We start from the raw sequence: 19,774 nt of genomic DNA on the forward strand, positions 1-19,774 counted from the left end.
GTGGGTTCTTAGCCCTTTCCATAAATCTTTATTGAACTCCCCCTAGTCATGTGATGAACAATGACATGGAAAACTGCAAACCAGCTTGCAGCATCCTCTTTCCAGTAAAGCCATCTACAAGAGAAATTTAACTTAAAAATTACATGATGACCTATACAAAAAAAAAGAATCAAGAACAATAGCTTTCTTAAAATGTTTTCTATTTCAAGTTCCACCAGGGGGCTACCTGCAAAGCTAACTACACTCAAACTGGCACATTGGGGCTCCATTCCTCTGTGTAGCCCTATAGACACAAGGGCCAGAACTTTAATTCTGACATTTTTCCACCCCCATAACAACCCATATCCTCATGTATAAGTATAACTGATTCACTTTGCTGTAGAGCAGAAACTAACACAACATTGTAAAGCAACTAAACCCAAATTTAAAAAATAATATTCCATATCCTCTGGTTTACTTTGATTTTCAAACCATTACATCTTTTTCACAATTTTTTACATATCTTAACTGTATAAATGCTGAAGCTGAAGCTCCAATACTTTGGCCACCTGATGCAAAGAGCTGACTTACTGGAAAAGATCCTGATTCTCAGGAAGACTGAGGGCTTGAGGAGAAGAGGGTGACAGAGGATAAGATGGTTAGATAACATCACCTACTCAATGGACATTAGTTTGAGCAAACTCCAGGAGATAGTGAAGGACAGGGAACTCTGGCGTGCTGTAGTTCATGGGGTCAAAAGAGTAGGACACAACTTAGCGACTGAACAACAACAAACCTTGAGCAGTACTATATGATGTTTACCTGGGTTTAAGGTAGAACACTGGGCTTCCCAGGTGGTGCTAGTGGTAAAGAACCTGCCTGCCAATGCAGGAGACATAAGAGACTTGAGTCCAATCCCTGGGTCAGGAAGATCCCCTGGAGGAGGGCATGGAAACTCACTCCAGTATTCTTGCCTGGAGAATCCCATGGACAGAGGAGCCTGGCAGGCTACAGTCCATAGGGTCACAAAGAGTTGGACACAACTGAAGTGACCTAGCACATACACAAGGTAGAACATTAGTTGACGAATTTAATCAATATCCAATGAAACCTGCAATTTTATGTGTCTGAATATGCAGTGTTGGGATTGTAGATTTCTTTATTGATGTAATAAATAGTTGGTGTTTTGCTGGTTGGAGGTCAAGTAGTATAATAGTTAACAATACAGGCTTTGGAGCCAAACTGCCTGTGTTCAAGTTCTGGTCACCCTTCTTCCTAGATATGTGACCTTGGACAAGGTACTTAGCTTATCCAAGGCTGAGTTTCCTCAGGTGTAAAATGAGGATAATTATTACACGTATAGCATAGAGTCATGCATGCATGTTGTTGCTCAGTCCAGTCCAACTCTGTGCAACCCTTTGGATTGCAACCAACCAGGCTCTTCTGTCCATAGGATTTTCCAGGCAAGAATACTGGAGAAGGTTGCCATGCCCTCCTCCATGGAATCTTCCTGACCCAGGGATGGAACCTGCCTCATGTCTCTTGCATTGGCAGGCGGGTTCTTTACCACTAGTGCCACCTGGGAACCCCACAGCATAGAGCCATGGTGAGGACTAAATGAGATACTACAGCATGGTGCCTAGCATATGGAAGTACTGAATAACCAATAGCCATTAGAATTTATCTAAATTAAAAAAAAAAAGAATTTATCTAAATTTAGCCATTTAGAATAACCAGGCTAATGCTGGCCATTGTTATATACATTATTTATTTTTTACATATAAATATTGACTTTCTAAAAAACATCAGTTGCATTCTGTGATATTGTACCCAAATAAGTTTTGTCCATTTTAGCCTTCCAATCTATATACACTTTGGCCTTGAAATCAGCTGAGATGATCCAGCAAATTCCGATTATAATGGTTCTGTTTTTAGCACAGTCTGGGAAACAAATTGTTTCCCATCTGATGCCAATGGCTGCTCCAAAGTAGCCCATGCATCACCATTACTTAGCTAACTGACCTTGTAGGTACAGCAGAGTGGGCAGCTGGTAATGTGACGTGATTAGATGCTAGTGTTCTTCATTTCTGAGTTCTACAGGGAAATGAAATTCATTTTCAACAGTCTCTTGGACTGAAAAAGACTGAACATTGATTTTTAACTGGCATATTAGGGTGAGGAGAAGGAGACCTAGCAGGTGGAAGAGAGGTATTGCAGTTTCACTAAATCCTGGCACAGATGGGAGATTCATTTCCAACATGATGCTATCAGGCCAGCAGTATGAGGAAGTGCCAATTTGAGAGGTTCAGCCTATGACCAGACAGCATTGTGGGTATGAATGAGGTGGCTCCTGATAAGGGTCTGCCCATTAATTACAAATGGGGGGTTTAATTTCAGAAGCCTATGATAAACTCCAGCAAGGGCTTGTGCTTAAAGCTGGTAACAATAGGAATCAGAAATTCCAATTAGCAGATTGTGTCCAGTGATGAGGTTAATGGAAATGAATGTATCATTTGGATCCCTTGAGAACAATAACCTTGCAAAAGTCCTAGCCAGTCCTGGGAGTGGGTAAAGTAGAGCATCAGCTGTTCCTCTGTTGTGTCCTCTGGCAATGGAATTTAGCTGGAAATATAAAGAAGCTGGCTTTTTCTCAGTGTGCACTGTACTGCAAGTGTTTTGTGTGATGAGCTCTGAGCCAAGTGACTCTGTCTCATGCTCATTAATCCAGAAGGGTCCTAGACTGTAACACCAGCTTCTCAACCGGACGACCTAGGGCAAATCCAGGAGCAAACTCATTAGGGCCTGAAGGTAAAGCCCCAGGGAGATGCAGGCAATGTAACTGCTTTAGTGGCCATGCCCTAAGCCCACATCATTACAAATTTTAAAAATTCAATCCAGTCAGTTCATGTACCAGGTTTCATTAGAAATACAGTTGTAGATAATATGAACCAAATCTAATTTATTGGTGTGTTAATTTCCTTCTTCTTTCTCCCCCCACCCCTGCCCTTCTTCACTTTGTTAAAAAAAAAAAAAAAAAAAAACATGATTTTTAATGGGAAGCTTAAGATCATTCAGTATAATTTTGGAGTTCAAAGCGAAGGCAAAACTTGATAAGAATAAAATTCAATTTTCCACCTAACCTCAATCTGAACACAAAATGGCTGTTAAAGGATAATTTAAAAATAAAAAAAGTTAAATCATGATCCTCATACAAATGTAAAGGTAACACAAGTGAACACATGTCTAAGATTTTATTTAACTCATTAATTAGTGAGGAAACCAGGAAGTCAGAAGTCTGCAAACTATGCCCTGCAAGATAAATCCAGCCTGTCAACTGTTTTGTGAGTTAATTTTATGGAGTACAGCCACACCCATTAATTTGCATATTGCCTTTGGTTGCTCTCTTACTACAGTGGCAGAGTTGTAAGGTCCACAGACCCCAATGTATTTACTATCTGGTTTTTTACTGGAAAAGTTTGCTAACCCTGGATATAAGCCATTGGGAATGCTGAAAGAAATTTATGAACAGATGCAAAGAAATTTGCATATAGATGTACAGGTCAGTTACATTTTGCCAGGCAGAAATTATTTTCATTAAAATTTGCAGAATTGTAAAATAAGTCAAAAACAACACAGATAATCCAGAAAATATAGTAGACCTGGGCTATTAGGTCAGTTATATAAACAGAAACTCAAGACTAGGGATTTAGGGAGAAATCTTGTTTTATGAACAGGTAGAGAAGAAGTTGGAAATCAGAAACTATCCAAAAAGGGAAAGTACCCTAGTGCAGAGCCTTAAAGATTGGCAATTGGAATGGAGGAGGCCGAGGTTGGTTACTTGGAAACTTTCTTAGGCCTGGTTGCTCTGGAAACTGGGGCAGGGCTGAAACTTGGGGAAGACCAATGGGTCCAGGTGTAAATGAGCCAAGGTGGGCAGAGGTTAACCCCACACTCTTGGTTTCAACTACTGTTATAGGCTGAAAACTGTCACATCTGCATTTTCAGCCCTGACCTTTTTCCTTCAACATTCATGCTAGAGTTATACAATTCCCTGAAACTCTCCCAATAAGTATTTCATACTCAACATGTCTAAAATTGAACTTTCCTTAAACCTTAAACCTGTCTTTCCTCCTGTATTCACTATCTCCAATGGTGACATCACGATTCAATCAGGCATGCAGTGCTGAACCTGACATCCTTTATTTCTGCTCCCTGCAGTATTACCTGATACATCCAATGAATGTCTTAAAATCTCTTCTATCTCTGGAATCACTGTCTAGTTTAAGATCTTGCCATCTTTTCACCTGGTCTGTGGATATCTTTTAACTAGTCTTATCTTTCTGAAACTTATCCAATGATTTGCTGGAGCTGGCTTATACCAGCTGGTAAGGATTGGTTGTGTGCATCTCTCCCAACTATCTTCCAGGATGTCATATTGGTAGCTTGAAACTGGCCACAGTGGGAGTATTTACACCACAAAAACTGGCAAACACTATAAATCAAGATTTTTTAAAGTGGAAAGCTACTTGTTAAATATTTATCAGCACACATACCTCTGCCAATTCCCCACAATTTAGCCAAACTGATCTTTGTAAAACACTTGTTCAACCATGCTACTTTCCTGATTAAAACTCTTCAATGGCTCCCTATGGTCAATAGATCATATTAAGTTCCTTCTCATAGCATATGAGGCCTTTTATTATCTGGCCCTGGTCTAAATGTCTAGCATTCTCTCCCATCCCTCCTTAGTCTCACAACTTCTCTGCTAGCTTAAAGGTCACACACTGGCTCACTCTGGCCTAAATTGCCTCATACATGTATTTTGTTTGGCCTGCACACTATCTTTAACTTTTTTGAGCCAACATTGAAGACTGTAGGAAAAGCTACCTCCAGATCCACATTTCTACTTCTCTTGAAAAATTACAACACCAGCCCTTCATTCATGCATATGGGAGCAAGGAATGGAGAGGCAGATGCCCCCTTTGAGAGGGCACATGCTCCACAGCTCACCCATTTCTACCATTCACTCACGCAAATAATGCATCTGCACCCTCACTTAGCTCTTAATTCTGTTACCTGTTATCTCTTTGGCCCTTGTTGCAGACCATATTACAAAGTCCTGATTATTATCAGAAACCTCTGATCCTAATTATAGACTCTCTCTTTACATGGTTGTCCTGGTGATAATCCATGGTACCTGCACAGTCTAGAGAGGGATGAGTAGCAGAATGAGAAGATGCAGAGCGGGGAAGAGGAGTAGAAATCTGTAGTCTTTGGATCAGAGGCTCCATCTTAGAGTAATAGCATTGTAAAAATGACAAGCAGGGATTGTCCTAGGTGTTTGTAACCTCAGGGTATTCATATAGAAAGTCATAGACTCATCCATATAGAGCCTATCTACTTATCTTCCTTAGAGTCTTAAAATGTCTTCCTTCTTAGCTGAACATAGAAAGAAAAGACCCAAGGACACTAGCTCACATTGATTCCAATTGTGGGAGCCAGGCTTGTAAACAAAAGTCGGCTTCTTAATTTGAGAATAGGACACTGAGTTTCCTTTTAGCTGAGTGCCTGCTGTATGTCTAATACTGTTCTAGATGCTATGGGGAAAACAAGAGCAGACTAAGACAGCTCTGCCTTTGGAGACCTCACAACCTTATTGAGGAACCAAAAAATACATATAGGAAATATAGACAAATATAAGCCCACCTCAGAAGAGTGCTATCTTGGATGTAACCTAGTGCCCACAACATCTGGGTGGTCAATGAGGGATGGGATCAAGTTAAGGGGAAGATCTATGGAAGAAGTCAGGGCTTACAATGGCCCTTGACTGGCAGAGAAGTGGGGATCCACACAGGGGATCCCTCAAGGATATACATACAGAGAGCAACGAATGAGGTGGGTGTGGCAATCTGGGAATGATAGGGCTGACTGGAGGAGAAAAGGCAATCTTGGTAGGAGGACATGGTTAGCCACTGAAGACCAGTTCCTTTTGAAAAACTTTACTCTCTGTTGTTTTGTACCCAGAAAGACAAATGGATAATCAGAGGCTCCTTGTTGAGCACCCAGTCAACGACAATGGATTCAGATGGCTCTGGAAAGCATGTCATACTCTAGGCATAGCAACCTTTCAGCTCCATGACACAAATGGGGCTAAGCATTATCCACAAGTACCATTCTGTGTCTTGGACACGTGTGTCAGCATTGACATAGAGGAGAAGGGAAAAGAGTTAGAAAAGAAAGAGCAAGGAAGTGGGTAGAGGGAGTGAACAGGAAGAACATCGTGAGAAGGAATAGACTCGTACCTCCAGTCTAACCCAGGGAATTCTGTGCTGCCAGTCATCTTCCCTCCACCCCCCATCTCTAGCCTTGAGATCATGACAGAGATTAAGAAATGCCCCTGTGCACCAAGGAGGGACAGATTCTGGGTCTGAGCTCCTTTCTTCCCAGGCAGTCTATGATACATGGCTCACTTGTCATCTGGCCCAATTCTAGGCTTTATGCCAGTTGTTGTGTTTACGTTCATTACTAGGCCCACTCAGACCTACTTCTGCTTTAGCCTGCAGGCTTATGTTAATTTCTGAGATTATTCTTTCCTGTGTCCAATTTACTTTATGAGTCAGTTGCTCACTTCCTGCTATCTTGTTGGTAGCTGCTCCCTCTAAATGTTTAACAATGTTTACTTGCTGCTCCATCCAAGCAATTGATGACCAATGTGCAGCCACTTCTCTACTATTCAAAGGCTGATGCAACCACCCCATGAAGGAAACAGATTCCTGGCAAACTTCTCCACCATTTTTCTCCCACTCCCAGGTTTCTGGCCATTGCCCTGTTTGGGAAAGCCTCATCCAAGGTGGGAAGGAGGCAAAGATGATGAAAATTACAACTCATCCTTTTGTCAGTTTGCCAGCAACCATGGGTTTCCAAAATTATTTTTAAGAGTCAAAAGAAACTAGCAATTAAAAATAGTATTTGTCTATTCTATGAGAATCTCCATTATCCACATTCTTTTGTTCTCCGCAGTTAAACTGAGTATTTGGAGCTTTGCTTTAAAAAAAAAATGTATTCAGATCAATATTTTACAATCTCCTGGAATTTTATCCATGCTTTGCATCCTCAGAACCTCCACCCCTCCATGAAATGTTCTCAGACTATTCCAGTCCTCCTCATGATCTAGATCCAGATTCTACAACACTGAGACTCTTCTGTTGGGTGTAGCATATCCCAAAAGGCACATTTTCAAGTTGAAAGATTCTTTTTTTAATTCATTGATTTGGATCTGTACACTCACCCAGAAGTATATGATCATGAATACCCAAAGAACCCCATGCCTTTCACCTATAGCTGCTATTTACACAAAGCCTCACATAATGGACATACCAATTTTATCAGATCTCTTTTTGCTATTGGTAACTCATCCTTCAGATGGTAAAGAATCTGCCTGCAATGCAGGAGGCCCAGGTTCAATCCCTGGGTTGGGAAAATGCCCTGGAGAAGGGAATGGCAACCCACTCCAGTATTCTTGCCTGAAAAATTCCATGGACAGAGGAGCCTGGAGGGCTACAGTCCATGGGGTAGCAAAGAATCAGACACGACTGAGCGGCTTTCACTTTCATCCCATCCCTCCAGCCTAGAGGTCCTCATTTACAGAGTAATTCTCCCTGATAATAACAGATTCTCTCTATTTTGCTGGGGTCTACAGGAAGCTGGAGGATTACTGTCTGGCCTTGGTCTTTGTCCACTCAAGTTACAAAGTCAGGGTCACAATTTGGGAATGTCTTCTCTTCAGCCCCCAGGGCTTGATTTAGTGACATAATCTTTAAGATCACTGGTTGTCTTTAACCTTTCAAACAAATATTTCTGCAGTCTCTACTGCTCATTTGGAATGAACACATACTCCTACTTACCAATATATGTAAGTCTGATCTACCTAACCAAGTTCCAAGAAAAATGTCCTTCACTTCTCTGTGCATGCATGTGCCGGGGTCCAGCCCCGGTGGATCCAGGGAATTCAAAGCAGGGACGGTGTCGGTGAACTGGATACAATAGCTTTAATTAAATATTAATCAGAGATATAAAGAGTAACAGAATAAGGATAGCTCAGCAGGAATATTCAGTGGAGAAAAGAGGCTGAATAACTTGGTTTACGTGGAAAGCTAATAAAATTCCAAGGCAAGGAATTTACGTCACCTACGTAGGCCACAGGTGTCCTCCCATTCTCCTGAAGGAGAGGAGACACTAAGGCCTCCCTGGTCAGATCTTAGAAGCCCAGGCATAATTAGTAAGCTTGATGAGCCTCCACGCTCCAGATGGGAATTCAGCCAGAAGGTGAGAGAAAGAACGACATGGGGAGACCAAGTTTCAGTGAACAAGGCCCGCACTTTATTTTCTAAAGTAGTTTTTATACCTTAAGTTGTGCATAGAGTATAATTGGGGAAGGAGTAGAGTCAGCATTAAGCCAGGCTTTCTTCCTGCAAACTTATCATATGCAAAATTTAGGTGATTCACATCATCTTCTGGCCAAGAGGCCTGTTAACATTTTATGACCCTTTCTTCAGAAAACTTATTTTTCTCTAAAGGTGATTATTCTAAAGTCAGGCACCACCCTCCGAAAGCATTAGATAAAGTTGTATTCCTATAGGGCAAAGGTGTGGTGGGCTATAACAAGAAAAAGAATTAACTCAAGGGTCCAAGGTTACAAACATTAAAGCTACTACTTACATTTATATACACTAATTATATTAATCAATACACTGCCAGGGACACAGTAGGTAAGGGATATGGAAATTTAGCAGCAAACATTGGCCCAACAAGTGAAAAACCCTTCACCAATACTATTTCTAATCAATCTTTTACCTGTTCAAAGAAATCTGTATTTAGACAGTTTAGAACATCTCAATACCTCTCACGGCTGGGAGGCTGTGAACAATCACATGTGGCCGGAAGAACCTGTTCAGGCAGGCTAGAGGACTTCCAAAGGAGTTTGTAGGTTGAAACACTCTTGTCACACCCAGGAACTTTATCAACTGGAGCTGTAAGTTAACTTTTTCAGAGAGAGGTGGTGGGGGACAGCCTCCTATAAAGTCAGAGGTGTAGGTGAGAGCACAAAGCAGTAAAGTAGGCAGACTCTGGTTTTGGGGGTAGGTGCTCGAGGATTTCCAGGGGGACTCCTGAGGCTCGGTCCCACCTTTGCATATGCTGGGCCTCCTTCCTCATGACCTTTGCACGGGCAGAGTTCCTCACGATGGCTCCCGGCATGCATGTGTATGCTAAATCACATCAGTCATGTCAGACTCTTTGTGACTCCATGGACTGTAGCCCACCAGGCTCCTCTGTCCATGAGATTCCCCAGGCAAGAATATTGGAGTGTGTTGCCATTCCCTCCTCCATGGGATCTTCCCAACCCAGGAATCGAACCCACGTCTCTTACATCTCCGGCACTGGCAGGTGGCTTCTTTACCACTAGTGCCACCTGGGAAGCCCCACATCTCTCATTGTGCCTAAGACAGAACTGGCATATTTTAAGAGCCATATTGTCTGAGGTTGAATCCTGGCTCTGCATGTAAAGCTGAATAACCTTCTTTAAACTCTGTGTGCCTCAAATTCTTCATTTGGGGAGAATATTTACCTTATAAGGTCGTTGTGGGGATTAAATGAGTAAATATATCCAAAGTATGCCTGGCATGTGTGTGTGTGTTAGTCACTCAGTTGTGTCCAACTCTTTGTGATGCTATGGACTGTAGCCCGCCAAGCTCATCTGTCTGTAGAATTCTATAGACAAGAATACTGGAGTGGGTTGCCATTCCCTTCTCCTGGGGATCTTCTAGCCCAGGGATCAAACCCAGGTCTCCTGCATTACAGGCAGATTCTTTACCATCTGAGCCACCAGGTAAGGATTTTACAACTAGCTATTATAAGAAGAACTGTCCGAAAAACTGGTGACCCCAGTTCCTGAATCATTAACATTTGATGGGCTCTGTGCTCCAAGCCTTAATCTTACGCTATTATGTTTGTTTGTTTGTTTTCATTTTCATGTACCTAGGTCCCCACTCTTATGATGGACACTCAGTTCTCTGAGTTCACACCGGACATTACTCCCATCATGCTGGCTGCCCACACCAACAACTACGAGATCATCAAACTGCTCGTCCAAAAACGGGTCACTATTCCCCGGCCCCACCAGATCCGCTGCAACTGTGTGGAGTGTGTGTCCAGTTCAGAGGTAGACAGCCTGCGCCACTCCCGCTCCCGACTGAACATCTATAAAGCCTTGGCAAGTCCCTCACTCATCGCCTTATCAAGTGAGGATCCCATCCTAACTGCCTTCCGCCTGGGCTGGGAGCTCAAGGAGCTTAGCAAGGTGGAGAATGAGTTCAAGGCTGAGTACGAGGAGCTCTCCCAGCAGTGCAAGCTCTTTGCCAAAGACCTGCTGGACCAGGCTCGGAGCTCCCGGGAACTGGAGATCATCCTCAACCATCGAGATGACCACAGTGAAGAGCTTGACCCTCAAAAGTACCATGATCTAGCCAAGCTGAAGGTGGCCATCAAATATCACCAGAAAGAGGTAAGCTGAGCTCTTCTCTGCTTTTGGAGAAGCTTAAGTCCTCCAGAGTTCAGAGTGGCAGAGCAAGAATAAGCATTGTCCTATAGCTTTGCTCTCCACCAAACAAACAGTTAGACAGGCTTCAAAAACAATGAGGTCCATATTTATCCAAGACACATACAACCTCTGAGTATTTTCTTTATGGACAGATAATTAGGGGAAAATCTGATTCTATGATGGGAAAGCATTCATTCATTCAACAAAAGCTTATTCAGCACTGTTTTAGGGGTTCAGGATACATAAAACAAGCACAACCCTACCTTCATGGAACTTACAAGCTAGCAGTAGACAGTACATAAATGATCATGTTGGTGAATATATAATTACAAACTAACATAAGGGCTCTGAGGAAGAACTTCTGAGAACACACAGAAAGGACCCTACCCTATATACTGGGACCAGGGCAACAGTCATCACAGAGGGCTCACTGTCTGCATGCTGGTAGTTGTTAACAGAACTAAGTCCTTGGCAGCCCTTTGGCAAGAAAACTGAGATCCACATTTGAAAGATGGAGTCACACTCAGGGTGTGTGGTTCTACAAAAGGCTGAGTACCATCTTTGATGGTGTGACTTCCAAACTGTTAGGGTTGACCTCTTTGAGGTAGGTCAGGTCAAGCAGATCACATCAAGAGAGGCTTTACTTTCCAGCTTGGCCACATTCACAGTCAAGCCAGTGCAGTTATTTGCCATCTTATCAAACAATTTGGGGAAGACTTCTAGCAGGCTTCATTTAGCTCTTTAAGGAGGAAGCATGGTAGAAAGAGCAGCGACTGTGTAACCAGAACAGCCGGGGATGGAGTGGCCTTCAGCTCTATGACCTGAAGAAACTCTTTCAAATTTGAGGACATTAGTTTTCTCATAAAATGGATGTGACAATTGTTCCTCCATTTCACAGGGCTGTTATGAAAATAAATCTACTTTAATGTCCAGTTCTCTCTCTCTTCCAGTGGTTCCTGGAGTCAGATTCAATTGGGTTGAACCAAGAAGTGCTTATCTGAAGGGCAGTGAGTAGAGCCATCCCTTCACGGGTCCAGGCTCTGAGGCAAATTACATGTGTGCTCACTTGGTCCCTTTCTCTCAGACAAGAAAAAAAGACACTCTCCCTCTGAAATGAGGCAGACATGAGTACCGGGGTGATCTTGAAGGGTACAAGATATGACAAAAGAGCAACATGGGAGATTGAAAGGGCTTCACTGGGTGGGACAGTAAATGGATAGACCCACCCCTGAGTCTCCTTATCCTGTTTTTGCAATTACTTGCTTTAAGTTATTTAATTAAGCCTGAAGTGACTCAACCTCACTTTTCTCTTCTGAAAAATAGGATAATAGATTACTTACCTCCTTAGAGAAATATAAAGTTTAAGTAAAATAAGACAGCTAATGTACTCATGCATAGTACAAAATTCAGTATATATTAGGTATTCAATAAATATTATTATTAATTTTCATTGTTACACACTGTGTACCCATGGTATATGATCTGATTCTATGTACTAAAATTGTAGGTAATAGATATAGTAATGGTCATCCTCTCCCTTACCCCTCCCTCTCATTACCCTACTATTGATATGTAATAGCAGTTGTCTGCTGTAAGGTCAAATTGACTTTTCTTCACTTTTATATATGTATTTCCATTAATGATGTACATTATGGTTTCAGTGTAGTTTTCACTTTACATAAATTGTTATAATACTTTAAGAAGAAAAACCACAAGTACTTTTAGAGTATGAATTGCTTCCAGATGGCAAAATGGATGGATAGTGGGAATAGAAGTGTTAAAACAAGATATTACAGAATATACCTAAAGTTTGCACTCCTTACCTCACTAGATAGCAGATAAACTTCATAATTTTAGGCCCTTATACGCCTGAAAATTGACAAAGCATTTTCAGTTTCATTAAAATATTTTATCAATTTTGTATTAGTAGATCATCTCCCAACTATTTTATCACTTGATCCATTCTGCTCATATAACTATCTTCATTTTCCAATTTTAGTTACTGCTCCATTTGGAAACCACTGTGATGACTTCCTCATTCTCCTGGGGATCTTCTTAGCATATGCCCATGGTATCACCCTTGGGTTCTACATTCACTGTCCTCCAGTCCTTATTAACCTTCTTATCATTTTTTCCCTCATATTTTAGCCCTTTCTCTTTTCTAAAACTTTGTCCCCTATATCCCTTATTTCATAATTTCTCTTATTACTATTAAATTATTACAGAATACCTCCATGTTTCTATACATTCATATGATATATTTCTCAACTATCCTTATACCAACCTGAGTATGGCAAAAGGTTACATTTCTTTTTGCTCTCTCAGTTAAGCATCAGAGACCCCAAAATTGGTCTCAGGGTCTACTTGCTATGTACATTAAAGTAGAAAGTATCATTTGTTTACTTGTGGTAAAATATTCATAACATGAAATTTACCACTTTAACCAATTTTTAAGTTTACAGTTCAGTGACATTAAGTAGATTCAGGTTCTTGTGCAATCATGACCATTACAAGTCATTTTTTGAAGATGGAAAACTTCAGAGGTGTTTACTTTTTCTTTCAATAGTGAGCCCATGCAGAGTTTCATATTTTGCAGACCACATTAGTTTTCATCCATAACACTGGCAAAGTAGCATCTTTTAGCTATTAAAATTATGGATATTCAGCAGTAATACAAAGGTAATCCAAAAAGCACTGTATTTTTGCAAAGATAAACAATTTTAGGTCTGGTGATACTCTCTCATCATTGTGAATCAAATCAGTGAGAACTTTGGAATTTGATAGACGGAACTATATCAGTCAGAGCACATCAAACCCCAATTCCAGGTTTGTGGCAAATAAAGCAAGGATAGTGAGTGACTCTCAACTTCAATGTCAATGATATCATGAAAAATATACCCTCATAGAGTCATATAAACTCAAATATGGCCCAAAATTTAGTCCCATGGCCAGAGACTTCAGAATTTAGAATTTATATATTTAGCTCCACATTTTCAAAGGTAAGTTATCTTAACAATGATCATAGATAAGTTTTACTTTAGTTTCTTTTCAAAGTTACAAAAGCAGGGTAAGCTTGAGAATTCAGATATATCTTAAGGTTTACACTCTAAAGACACTATCTTAAGGTTTGCACTCTAAAGACACTGCTTCCAGAATATAAAACATGATTTATACTCATCAAAATCTAGAAACCTCTTCTGAGTTGTGATTTCCACTAAACAACTCTATAATCCTTCCCAATCTGTGAAATAAAGTTTCTTTTTTTTTCTTAATCTGCAGTTCCATTGAGCCTCAAGTGAGTATAGTCTCTAATTGTTTTCTATTCAAATCCAATGTCTAGTTTAAGACTGTATACTCTCACCTTGAACAAATCAGCAATGACTTTATTTCTGGGGTGTTTTTATAATTTCAAGTTTAGTGTGTTTGGAAGGAACACAGACCTGGTGAGCTAGTAATAATTCAGGTGTCAGTGAGCACTTATTCTTAAAAGCTCTTGATCTAAGGAAGACGGAGAAGGCAATGGCAACCCACTCCAGTACTCTTGCCTGGAAAATCCATGGACAGAGGAGTCTGGTAGGCTGCAGTCCATGGGTTCACGAGGAGTTGGACACTTACTGAGCGACTTCACTTTCACTTTCCACTTTCATGCGTTGGAGAAGGAAATGGCAACTCACTCCAGTGTTCTTGCCTGGAGAATCCCAGGGATGGCAGAGCCTGGTGGGCTGCCGTCTATGGGTCTCACAGAGTCGGACACAACTGAAGAGACTTAGCAGCAGCAGCAGCAGCAGTCATTACAAAAGTGAAACATACAGTGCTTAGGCCACAAGCATAAAAAAGTCATTGTCTTGATAATTTATCACATTATACAATACACTTGATCACCAATTTTCATCATACAAATTCTCCTTATGCAGAATGTGATAGACATAAATAAATGAATATAAACTTTACCCTTCTATTATATCTATAGCAAATGAATTCAGCTTTTCTAGGTTGTATAAAATTCCTCAAATTCCTTAGAGGCATATATTTATATATGCTTACTCATCAAGAAGAAAAATACATTCATATCTAAGTGAGTCACCCTCCAGGGTCTGATGGGACACATTCAATTTGAGAGTTGCATTTTGCAAGCCCCTAAACAAATGGACATTTTTTTAAAGGCCAGTTTTTCCAGATGACCTTGAGGCTCTGAAGAAGGCTAGACAAGAATTATCTCCCAGGACCAGAATTGTTCAAAGGAGAAACAACCTCTAGATGGGAATGGGACAACTGAGCTAAAAGAGAAATTTTGTCTTCTTTTCCATACTTGATTCCATGCTTGATTCCAGTTGGACCATGGGGAGTCTATCTTTAAGAACAGGTAGGTCACTTCTCAGTCTCTATACTCAAGAGTAGGAAAAAGCAGATCTACCACTTCTCCACTTTATAGTGTCATGCCTGCTGACACATTGTTCAGTCTTCTTTCAAAGCATGCTGTGATTCCAAGAGGGCAGAAATTCCCAGTATTAATGGAAATTTTCTCAACACGTGTATGTACTATAAGGTAGTAGTATCAGAGACTCATACACCAGGAAAAAGTACCCAAAGATAAGCCTGCTCACATCAAAACTTTCAAACAGAAAATATGTCTCTATGTCTCTTAAACCTGGAGCCAAAAAGCTTTATTCAAAAAAAAAAAATTTTTTTTTCCTCTATAAAATGAGCTGCAACACAACTGATTTTCCAAAACTGGAAGTTAGGAGTTGCCAACAGTAAAAATTGAGAAGATAATGGTTTTAAGAAAGGCCAGTTTCCCCAAGTTTAACTAAGAATAAAACTATTTAAAAATGATTAGTATTACCAGAATTTATCATCTAGAGACATGTGTATTCATGTGTTTTAAACAACACATTTTGTTAATGGCATCTTTGATTAAAGGAATCTGAAACACTGAAGTTGTTTTTCCTGTGACTGCCTGATCTACTTTATATGAATACTTGTGTTAAACTAAAAATACTTCTGGAGAAGCTTTCAGCATTTTACTAGGGTCATTAAGATGGAACTGTGACAAGGGGTAAAGAGTTTAATGGTTTTCCTTACCTTGCTAAAATGCAGTTTCATTCCTCAGGGGTATAAATGGAGATCACCTTCAAAGACTACTACCCTCAAGAGATTTGACCCTTGAGACCAACAGTTGTATCTGTCAATACAAATAACTCTCAAGTAGTGTCAGGAACTAGAGGTTTTTTTTCTTTTTGGACAATTTTGTTGGTTGGTTGGTTGGTTGGTTTGTGAGCTAAGGGTTATACTGTTAGGAGAAAAACAAGTTTTAAATGTGATCTGAAGGGATGTGCTTTCTTAGTCACTCAGTCATGTCCGACTCTTTGTGACCCTATGGACTGTAGCCTGCCAGGCTCCTCTGTCCATGGCGATTCTCCAGGCAAGAATACTGGAGTGGGTTGCCATGCCCTCCTCCAGGGCACCTGGAGGGATAGGAGCCTTGAGAAAATAAGAAGTATACCCTAGAGAAAATGGCTAAATATCTCTAGTGTGTTAAGATATGATTGTCCATACAAGAATACAATAGCCAGCTTTGATGTAAAAAATGAATCTAGTTGGATAGTAGTGGGTTAAAAATGCACAGAGTTACATAACTCCCTTGGGAACAAAATCTTAGCCTTAAATGGCATATAATTCACTATTTCTTGAAAGGCTGCTTTTTCATTGTTGTTTTTTTTTTTCTCCCTCATTACTATTCCTAGCAGCACTGAGTAGACTCCCAAGAAGAATTTAATTTGGTGAAGAAAATGCTAAAAATAATGAAACAAAAACTTATTCCAACTATAAGTGTATTTACTGATATCCAGTGAAATGAGATGCAGAAGGCAATGGCACCCCACTCCAGTACTCTTGCCTGGAAAGTCCCGTGGATGGAGGAGCCTGGTAGGCTGCAGTCCATGGGGTCGCTAAGAGTCGGGCATGACTGAGAGACTTCACTTTCACTTTTCACTTTCATGCATTGGAGAAGGAAATAGCAACCCACTCCAGTACTCTTGCCTGGAGAATCCCAGGGATAGGGGAGCCTGGTGGGCTGACGTCTATGGGGTCACACAGTCGGACACGACTGAAGCGACTTAGCTGCAGCAGCAATGAAATGAGAAAGCTCTAATCTCTTTGAAAATGAATGTAAAACTACTGGATAATATTTATGTGTCACATAGACTTGTAGGTATTTTCATATTGACATTTTGTAACTCTTCCTAAAAAGTCCTGATTTCATATACTCTTTCCCATTGTCAGATATATCAACCAAAAGCTTTGAAAAATGTATCATTTTATGTGTTCCTTATCATCATTGAAAGTAGGCAGAAAAGTTATTACAACTATCATTTCACAAACAAGAATGGAGTATATTTCAGAGATTTGTTGAGGACTATCTATCTGACAAAGCCACCATAAACAGCTGCATGCATGCTAAGCTGCTTCAGTTGTGTCCAACTCTGCAACACTATGAACTGTACCCCACCAGGCTCCTCTGTCCATGTGATTCTCCAGGCAAAACTGCTGAAGCAGGTTGCAATTTCCTTCTCCAGGGAATCTTCCTGACCTAGGGACTGAACCTGTATCTCTCGTGTCTCCTGCATTTCCATGCAGGTTCTTTACCACTAGCACCACCTGGAAAGCCCAAAGAGCTGCATAACTGTTGACAACTTGTTACTTTAATTCTCTCTCCTGAAAATATCTTCCCTAGTAGTTCTTATTCTTAAGTATGTTCTTATTTCTTACTCTTATTTCTTATCACTATTAACTTTAATTCTAATTCTTCCCCATAAGAGCAAACATACTTAATACAACAATCCATTGCTTGGAGCAGGGTTGAAAACAAAGTGAGTCGCTCAGTTATGTCCAACTCTTTGTGACCCCATGGAGCCTGCCAGATTCCTCTGTTCATGGAATTCTCCAGACTAGAATACTGGAGTGGGTAGCCATTGCCTCCCTCCAAGGGATCTTCCCAACACAGGGATTCAACTCAGGTCTCTCATATTGCGTGCTGATTCTTTACCATCTTGAGCCACCAGGGAAGCCCACACCTTAACACATAAAATCACACAATCAAAGCAAACATTGCAATGTATTTTTATCTAATCTTGAGGTGCCATTGTGGTATAATCTTTCCAGGTGACTCATGTAGCCAGGAGGCTAGACAGTTCCACACATTACAAGGTTGTAGCAGCTCCTTGTTTGACACTTAAGGACCATGTTTGACTATTGTTTTATAGGGTGGTTCAAGCTTTATCTTGTTTCAATGTCTGGAGTAGTCTCATAGATTTCGCTTGATATATTTTGATGACTTGCCTGAGTAAGTATGCTTGATTTTGTTCTTTCATTACAACTAACAATTTTAACAGGCTCACACTAATCTGCTGTGGAATCGTCATAAAGTTCATATTCCAAAGTTCTACTTGGAAGAATAGCTACCCTTCAGTATTGATCATACTTGAGGAGCACCAGATCTTTCCATTTATAGTTAAATTGCTCACCAAATAAAATTCATAGCAGATTGATGGTGTCTCCTTGGATATGTTTTCTGATCTTGTGCAAGTATTCATGCCTTGAGATTTACTGTGACACAAAATTATAGCCCAATTTCCTAAAGTCCAAATTTCTAGTGGAGAGTGTATATCTTCCCTGGCTGTTTCTAAGTCTTTAATTAAAGCATAGATTCTATCTTTTAACTTCTATTCAATTCCTCTGTTATTCTTCTTCTTGGTTCCTACATATATATTTCAACTCTTATCACTAATTTTTCCTTATAAAACTGCTCTTATTGGAATGGTGGGGATAAATGGTTACTTCTTGCTTTCCCACTGTTCTATTTAGGTTACTGTGGCAGAGTTCCATTGTATTGCATCTATTATTTACCATGTTGGACACAGTGTATAGAGTCACTTACCCTGGGCAAGTAAGGCTCAGTTTGTCTAGTTATTGCAACAGGAAAGCCCCTCAGTCTGCTGTCTGATATGGTTTGTAATTATCCACAGTAGTTGCTTGTAATATAACTTTTATTTCTCCTCTTTGTGTCTTTTATCACCCCTCTAAGTCTCCTGGATCCTCATTTATTCTATAAATCTTTCCACATAGCAGTCTACTGTGAAACTTTCTCATATTGTTATATTTCATTAGCTCCCTAGTTCTTCTGATTTTCAAAATAGACTCTAAAAAAATACAACAAGCTTGTGGATATTTAAAAAAAACTAAGTGAACTCACAAATATAGAATGGTTACCAGTGGGGAGACAGGGGGAAGGAGGGGCAAGATAGGGGCAGAGGAGTAAGATGTACAAACTATTAGGTATAAGATAAGCTACAAGCGTATATTGTACAACATGAGGAATATAGCCAATATTTTATAATAACTATAAGATGGTGTGTGTGTGTGTGTGTTCAGTCACTCAGTCATATCCAACTCTTTACGACCCCATGAACTGTAGCCCGCCAGGCTCCTTTTTCCATGGAATTTCCCGGGCAAGAATACTGGAGCAGGTTGCCATTTCTTACTCTAAAGGATCTTCCTGACCCAGGGATCAAACCCAGGTCTCCTGCACTGGCAGGCAGGTTCTTTACCATGGCACTACCTAGGATACCGTAAATGGAGTATAACTTTTAAAAATTGGGAATCACTATACTGTATAAGTACAAGCTGGAATTAAGATTGCTGGGAGAAATATCAATAACCTCAGATATGCAGATGACACCACCCTTATGGCAGAAAGTGAAGAGGAACTAAAAAGCCTCTTGATGAAAATGAAAGAGGAGAGTGAAAAAGTTGGCTTAAAGCTCAACATTCAGAAAATGAAGATCATGGCATCTGGTCCCATCACTTCATGGGAAATAGATGGGGAAACAGTGGAGACAGTGTCAGAGTTTATTTTTGGGGGGCTCCAAAATCACTGCAGATGGTGATTGCAGCCATGAAATTAAAAGACGCTTACTCCTTGGAAGGAAAGTTATGACCAACCTTGATAGCATATTCAAAAGCAGAGACATTACTTTGCCAACAGAAGTCCATCTAGTAAAGGCTATGGTTTTTCCTGTGGTCATGTATGGATGTGAGAGTTGGACTGTGAAGAAAGCTGAGTGCCGAAGAATTGATGCTTTTGAACTGTGGTGTTGGAGAAGACTCTTGAGAGTTCCTTGGACTGCAAGGAGATCCAAC

At 40.4% G+C, this 19,774-nt stretch overlaps 1 protein-coding gene across 1 annotated transcript in view; it reads left to right on the top strand.

The window, feature by feature from the left end:
* The window catches only part of TRPC5 (transient receptor potential cation channel subfamily C member 5), a 352,695-nt gene that overhangs the window by 191,976 nt on the left and 140,945 nt on the right, over positions 1 to 19,774 (top strand). Inside the window, exon 3 of the mRNA XM_027534049.1 lies at positions 10,019 to 10,540. Coding sequence (XP_027389850.1) covers positions 10,019 to 10,540 — 522 coding nt within the window. The remainder of the gene's footprint in view (positions 1 to 10,018; positions 10,541 to 19,774) is intronic.

This window comes from Bos indicus x Bos taurus, chromosome X (assembly GCF_003369695.1).
Source record: "Bos indicus x Bos taurus breed Angus x Brahman F1 hybrid chromosome X, Bos_hybrid_MaternalHap_v2.0, whole genome shotgun sequence".
Classification (NCBI taxonomy): Eukaryota; Metazoa; Chordata; class Mammalia; order Artiodactyla; family Bovidae; genus Bos; species Bos indicus x Bos taurus.